General features: G+C 42.0%; 1 protein-coding gene across 1 annotated transcript in view; it reads left to right on the top strand.

Annotated features, from left to right (window-relative positions):
• The first annotated feature begins 1,095 nt into the window (after positions 1-1,095).
• Positions 1,096-7,938, top strand: part of fa2h (fatty acid 2-hydroxylase) — a 23,727-nt gene continuing 16,884 nt past the window's right edge. Inside the window, 1 exon segment of the mRNA XM_031875654.1 lies at positions 1,096-1,496. Coding sequence (XP_031731514.1) covers positions 1,215-1,496 — 282 coding nt within the window. The 5' untranslated portion in view covers positions 1,096-1,214.

Here is a 7,938-nt window from a genome sequence, read left to right as displayed (position 1 = left end):
TGTGTTTCCTACGGCACAGTTGTATACGTCAGGTGACAGGTCTGTCGTTATTATCTTAATGATGATAATAATAACAATAATAACAACAAGTCCCCACAAACCTCCACGCTAACCATCCCTAAAACAATGCCCTTTCAAACTTGGATGATATAGAAAATTCGTACATTATTATTATATTATATTTTCTTGTATTTATTGGGGCTCACCTGCGGAATAGAGTATTTTCGACAACACGTGAATGCCTCAGATGAGCTCATCTGCCAGGTCAAGATAACGCATAGAGAGATGCGTAAACAAAAACACGCCCTCTGTTTTTAAGAGAAAGTAGACCCAAATGTACGATACACTAGATCACATACCTTCAAAATGTGACTAAGTAACTCTGTCTGTAAAAGGAACATTTTAGTTTTGGAGAAGACACGAACCCGTCAGTGTTCAGAGTGCGCAAAATGAGTTTGTGTTGAGGAACTGCTATAAAGGTCAGGGTTATTTTAATTGAGATCTTTATTTAGATGTATCCGAATTTTTATTTTAGACCTTAAATTCCTCCCCCTAAGGGCATATATCTTATCTTACTGATCAGGAAGTGATGACAGGCTACATGACAGTTGTTGTGTTTTATGATACTCTTTATTTGAACGTAAATTTGAATAATCCACATTGAGACATGTTCATTTGTTTATAGAATACCATTAAATTCTAAATTGTTATCAGTTTGCTTTTCAAAGCAGACTTGAGGTTTGGAGTATCTTCACTGTCGCTCCGAGAGTTGTTTTTTTCAAAGCAACAGGTGCGTCTGGATGTGATGCTGCATTCATGGAACATGTATGAATCGGGTACCCATGATAGTCTTACATAAAACTCGTCCTTTGACAGCTTTGAGGTGGATGATAGTGTTCGAGACAGCTAATCTGTGTTTACACAACAAGAGCGACCCTCCAGGGAGGCAATATTATTTAGACGTTTCAGGTTTCGAAGCAACTGTAGGCTGCTGTGACTGTCAATACAGTCGTATCTACGATCTTTTCGGAGTGGTTGAACGCCTCACAGACCCCGCCCCTCGTGGATAGTTGGGAGTTTTAGTGCCAACGGAGAAGTTGAACTGTCAGGCGAGCAGTCAGGTCTTTGGCCCTCCGAGGAGGTCTCTGTGCTCCCCTTCCTGTGTTCAGTTGTTCGGTTCAAGTGGACGCCAGTCTTGCAAGTCCACTGTCAGTATGTCGCCGTCCACGTCTCCGCTGTTCTTCACGGAGAGGGAGGTGGCCCGCCACAGGACCAAGGACTCCTGCTGGGTGCTGCTGGGGACCCGGGTGTACGACGTGACCTCTTTCTTGCGGATGCACCCCGGCGGTGAGGCGCTGATACTTGGGCGGTCAGGCAAGGACGTTATCCGGGAGATGGAAGGTCCCCCGCACCGGCACTCCGAGAACGCCCGGCTGTGGATGGAGCAGTACTACATCGGGGAGCTGGACAGAGACAGCGGCGCCGACGAGGCACAGGTAGAATAGAGGGGGGGGGCTGACATTACTGACCTCAGAGCACAAATCAAAGAAGAAGAAAAACCTTCTGCTAGGAGGGTCGTCAGGGTGTTGCCTGCGTTGTGTCTTATAAGTGTTAGAAACTGACAGGGGTCTTAATTTTTCTTTAATTACACTACATACAGTAACTCATTATCTTGGTAGAAGGTTTCTCGTTGTTGGAATCTTTTCTCCTACTTAAGCAGCTTCAGTCTCCAGAGTGGCACAAAATGACACCATTTAAAGACCTAATTATTAGAGAATAATCATCATGTTTGCACGCAGTGCCACACGCCTTCCTGTGTTTAAATGTCGACGGTAAAAACTAACTAAGACTTTTTTTTTTTTTTTTTTTTTTTTTTACAATCTTCTTTTAAATAGTCAAATTAGAGGAAGAATGTTGCCCTCTGAGCTAAATATTTCTCACACTGAGCAAACAACACACTTGACAGCCAGGACCTGCTCCCATCGGTGGGGTTTGAAAGCCGAGAGGGCCCGATGGCTCTGTGAGGAACAACAGGTGTCCCCCAGCTTGACTTTACTGGGCGTTTCTGTGGGACAGAGAGAGAAAAGGAACTCCCTCCTCCTCCTCCTGGAGTGTTGATTTTAGGGGAGGGAATGAGGAGTTAATGGAAAAAGACATACAGGGCCAGGGTATCTGTTTCGATGCTTGGGTCATTTCTTTAGGGCAGGGGTCTTCAATGTTTTTCAGGCCAAGGACCCCCAAACTGATAGAGAGATGGAGCAGGGACCGCTGACTATATACATTGTATAAAATTGTGTTTTATATTAAATGGGCCGAGTACCGTGTATACTGTACCTCTTTATTGTGCATTCAATACTAAGCTATTCAAGTATTACACAGGTTCATATATTCATGTTTTTATTTTAAACATGTGCAAGGTACAGTGAGTAGGGTGGCCATGCCACTGCCATTTATAAACATACCTTGTCAGCTGATAGCAATGCATATATGAACATTGTCAATTGCATGATAATCATGCATACAAGCTATTCAAATTGATGTTTTCATTTTAAACATAAATGTGGAAATGAAAAATGAGTGATAGCCTATCACCGCCACTGCCATGTATAAAGATACATGTTATCTTTCATACAATACTGAACTATTAAAATAATGGACAGATTCATGTTTGGAGAAAAAAAAATAATTACAATTTTTTTTTTAAATTGTCTAATCAACCAAAGATTTTCGCGGACTCCACACGGCCTCTATTCTCTGTGCGCGAGGAGGGACAAACCCAGACAGTTTGCATAAATCTCTCGCCAACAGAGTTGACATTTACATGGCTTTCCCAGAGCCCACTCTCACTTGTGTGTGTGTGTGTGTGTGTTCCCGCCTGTCGGTTGCGTATCGGCACACAAAGTCGACACAATTGCAGTAACAAAAGCCATTTTCCTCTTGTCTTTTTATAAATCCTTAATGGAGCGTCACGCTTCAGTCACTCCACTACTAAAAAAAAAACTTTTGGACTCCTTTTTTTTTGTCCGTCTGCTTTTAGATACATACACAAACACACATATGTGTGAATGTATCAACTGTATGGAGGATGAGTGTGTAAACAAGGGGCACCGGAAGCAGGGGGTTCATGGAGCCATTGGGAGCTTAATTGCACGGTCACACACACACACACACACACACACACACACACACACACACAAGGATAAAATGTCCCATTAACAAATGGTACACCTACCCCACATTTTCTTCTTGATGGATTCTTAATCATTGGACTGCGTAACAGTGAATGGCATTTCCACCATGCAGCATAAATAAGGAGTGCAGGAGCAGCAATGTGTGAACTTTGTGTCAGTGTGACTTTAAATGGGTTTCATTTGTGCTTGGATCGCATCCAACAGAAAGGTCAGTTACAGAGCGAACGCCTTCATGTTTATTTAAAAGAGACAAAGCAGCTTTGCCTTTTGTGGTTTTCCTTTTGTGGTTTTCCTTGTGATGCATCATTGATACAGCGGCATTGATTGATCAATTATTTATTTACTCTTTGAAATTAGTCCAAAACCCGAAAAATTATTCATCGACTATTGAAGAAAACCAGCAAATCTTGTCGTTTGAGAAGGTGGGACGAGGGTATGTTTGGTGTTTTTGCTTGATGATAGTTAGAGATGCACAGATTTGACTTTTTCCAGTTCCAATATGGATTTCGATACCTGGGCTTTGGGCATCGTCCAACACCGAGAACCGACCCAATACCAGTGTTGAATTAATACGCTGTGTGCGTCACTGTGTGCGAGTGGCTGGGAGCTTTTCTTTTATGTGCAAGGCGACACCAGGCTTCACTCAGTCAAACATTGCTTTCCTAACTTTGTAGATCAAAATGTAACAAATGAGTACAAAATAAAATGAATACATGGATATAAATTGTTACTTATTATTAAAATAATGAATCGCACACCAGCAACCCAGTGGAAGAAAAACTTTGAAAGAACACGAATTACAATTCAAGTGTAAGGCTTACACTCGACACACGCTTATAGTGCAGCAACATATTGGTTAAAACTGAAACATGAATTATAAATGTATATGTATATATATTTATATATATAGTATATAAATATAGAACTCAATCGAATAGATCAGCCCTATTGTTACAAATACCCGATCCAGCGATTTGAGTCAGTGTCGGCCTGATATCGGTATCAGTGCATCCCTAAAAAAAAACAGACACAGATTCATTTTTTGGGCGATAGACGAATCAATCGCTCAACAAATAATTTCAGAGAATAAACACAGTACAAACCTGACTCTTGCTTTGTAAATAATGACTGGGCATTTGTTAGCGGTATGTCGTCGCCTTCGGTTACAGATATCGCTGAGTCACCTGTACGGTGAAACCGTTGTTCTAATGGCCTAAAATAAGGCTGTTGTGTCATATTGTGGGTGTGACCTTGAGATTCTCAGCCCCATGGCATCGCTGTTAATTAATTACCACCACGAATCATTTTTACACTGGCAATGCACTCAAATCCTAGCTGTTTGCTGCGATGAAGTCCTGCTCTTTAAGGGAAGACCTTGTCCACTAAGGGGTTAAGCCCAGAAGAGGGTGCGGCCTCAGGGGAGACCGCTCTGCTTGCACTCTGCCGCACAGGACAAAGTGTTTGATCAGACTATAAGAAAATGGTATTTAGCTCGGTGGAGGTTACGGGACTTGCATAACATTGTGTTTGAGGTTGCTCACAGTACAAACAGACGGAGATGGTATCCTTCTTGTTTGCATAAGTAAGAATATGTCTTTGTTTGAAAAATGTGTTCCTCAGAATCTCAAAGCTCAAATGCATCGGTCAAAAGACGTCACACGTCTGTCCGCCAGTGCTCAATAATCGATCCTGTTGGACAACATTTGCTATTTGAATCTATCCAAATAGCAAATGTGTCTCTGTTTACAATCAAACAGAGGTGCTGTTTATACTTCAACACATGGAACTGTTTTTATAATAGGTGCTGATTGCCTCCATTCAGAATTTGTGTCATCGTGTCAACTGTGGAGTTGTCGGAGGCGCAGAAACACTCCACCAGCTCATGAACAGTCTTTGGCAGAGTGCAGACGCCGGCTGCAGAGAGAACAGCTGACGTTCTCTGAGATTAAAGCAGCCGATTTATGAGAAGAAACAAATCATTATGCTGTTTTCTTCTGATTAGGCCCCATTCACGTCAGTGTCTCTACACAATGCAGATGCTGATAATATTGCTAATTGATCATCCACAGCAGGCGTAATACATAATATGGACTAATTAATTATATTCATGTTCTCGCAAGTTAATGATTTAATAATCTCAGGAACTATTCAAGTCTTTTTCCCGTAAATTTGAGTTTTTTTTCCGTAAATCTACCACTTTATTCTCGTAAATTCTGTTTAGGTTTGGGGTTAGGCTAAAATCATGAGTGTTTCCTTATTGCTAAAGCTGATGGCAGAGTTTAGTTTACTTAGGTCATCCACTGCAGGCGTAAAGCGGCAGCGTCTGTGGTGAGATGAGGTTGATCCAAACTCGACAAGTAAAGCGATGTGGTCCCTGGGCCAAAATAACCCACACGTTTTTTTCGAGTAAATTTGTGACTTTTTTTCTTTTAAATTGACCACATACTCTTTGTGAGTCTGAGTTTATTTTTGGAATATTGCCTCCCAACCCCCCAATTTCTTTTTGAAGTGTTTTGGCAAAACAGACCCCAAAGTTGAGGCAGAAACTTGTGTAACAGCGCTCCTGAGTAACTCCAAGCACCAGTGTGGTGGTATGTTGCCTTGTGTGCATTTGTTCATCGCAGACTGAGTTGGGGGGAGAGATTGAGGGTGGTTGGGAAAGAACTTGGTACAATATTAACAGCAAGCTCAATATTCATTTTAACAATTGCAGTGTGGCAAATGTTGGCAATGGTTAGTCATTTATTTGAAATCAGCATTGGAGATATTCCGATACCATCTTTTCCTTCCAGAGACCGATATCTGAACTTGAATCCGATACCCGACGTCAGTGTAAACCGTCATCCTTCTACTTTGTTATTGCCACCTATAGTTGTTATTTACATAAAAACACAAATATCTATTCTATATTGCTGCAGACAACATCTCCTTCAAACAACTGGATTTATTCAAGTTTCTCGCCAAAAACTATATTTTTCAAGAGTACGTTTTGAATACGTCATTATAAAGTTATGATTTACCATTGCCCAATATAAATTGTTACCGAACAGAGCTTGAACGCATCGTAATGTAAATTAATGGAACCTCCGTTAACGTTTGCCGTTAGCTCGACTGTGCTGCCCACCGGCCGCTAACCGCTAACGTTAACTAGCTCTCCTCGTTTTGGTTACGTTGTATTTATTTATTAAAGAGGCCATTATAGACCCTCTGAATATGAGCCAATCACACGAAAGCATTTTAGGCTCTGGTCGGTGTTCTGTTACATCCAGCTGTACATCACACAAGCGCCCATGTAATCAGTCCCCCCCAACAAGCTGTTAAGGTAAACGGCCTCTTTTACAACTCCTAAGAGCTGCTCTGTGTTTATCACCATGGCGACACATTACCCGGCTCATTGTTTACCTTTTGCTACCATAGAGACTGCTGATGCGGCAATTAGCGCTCAGGTGCAGGCCTCAGGTGGCTCCCCCTCACTCTACGGTAACACCTGGGAGAGACGGAGAGAGAGGGAGGACGAGGGAAGCCGGTGGACGGTCAGAAGGGATGGAGACGAGCAATTGATTTGGTGTCTCACAGGAGTGAGACTGAAGCCCGCCATTAACCTTTTCTCCCACTGTTAGCCCCGAGCCCAGTCCTAAGGTTGGAACCTTTTTAAATGCCGTTTTAACAAACAAATAAGCATTTGTTCTGTATAAAATGAATACTCAAACTAAATGGAAAAAAAACGTCATTTTTAGAATAAAACTTTTGTGTCAATTAAGTGTTAAGGACTTTCCAGCCCTTCCTCTTTATCCCATCATGCATCTGCCATGGATATTGTGTAATCAGAGTCTGGTGAAGGTCTTTAGATGAACCATTGTCATTAAGGGACAGTATGCAGCCTCTCCTCATGTGCTCTTCTGGTGAAACTCCTCGGTGTCAGGTTCTTTGGGGAGAAAGTTCGCCCAGGATATGGTTCTGTGTACATTTGTCATGTGTTACTGAAAAGGAGAACGTTCCTGGTCATGCTTCATGCTGTCTTCATGACCAACAGCCTCAGAGGCCTCAGCCCCAGCGAGGTGTGGTTATATGTTTGAGGCTCTGCTCAGACTGCTGCCTCTCAGCTGACAGCAGTTTCGTGGAAGGGACAAAAGCAGAACCTGCTGAAATGACTGAGGGTTTGGATGCTGTTGTGTAATGACTTGTCGGGTCATCTGGTAACCGCAAGGTTGGTTCCATCCTTGGCTGCTACGTGTCTTGTGCCCTAAGTGTCACTGAGCCAGACACAGAACCCCTAACCGCTTCTCAGCAGCCCACTGCTCCCAATGTGCTAGGGATGGCTTAAATGCAGAGGCTAAATTTCATATATATGTAGCTAATGTATAATGACGACTATAATAAAGGTGCGATAGTGTCTGAGACTGAATCCAGGAGAGGAGAGGTGTGTGTGTGTTACCATCGCTCCGTCATCTGGCCAAAGTGTGAGCCGCGAGAGAATTCAACTATGACATAGTCATGTGATCTTGTTGCTGCTGTCATTGTTTGAAAAGAAATCTGAATAACAGAGCAAGGCGCCTACTTATGATTCAGTAACATTATCACTTCTTTTTTTTAAAGCTTGCGCAACACTTGATTTCGACTTTTTCCACACCCTGTAATTGCCACATGGAACTGCTCGAAGAAGTAATCCTAATATATAAATATAAATATATGTATATGTATATGTATATATATGTATATGTATATATATATATATATATATATATAT

This window comes from Anarrhichthys ocellatus, unplaced genomic scaffold (genome assembly GCF_004355925.1).
Source record: "Anarrhichthys ocellatus isolate YVR2014 unplaced genomic scaffold, GSC_Weel_1.0 scaffold93, whole genome shotgun sequence".
In the NCBI taxonomy this organism is placed as follows: Eukaryota; Metazoa; Chordata; class Actinopteri; order Perciformes; family Anarhichadidae; genus Anarrhichthys; species Anarrhichthys ocellatus.
The sequence above is the reverse complement of the archived record's forward strand: the minus strand, read 5'-3'. Positions and strand labels throughout refer to the sequence as shown.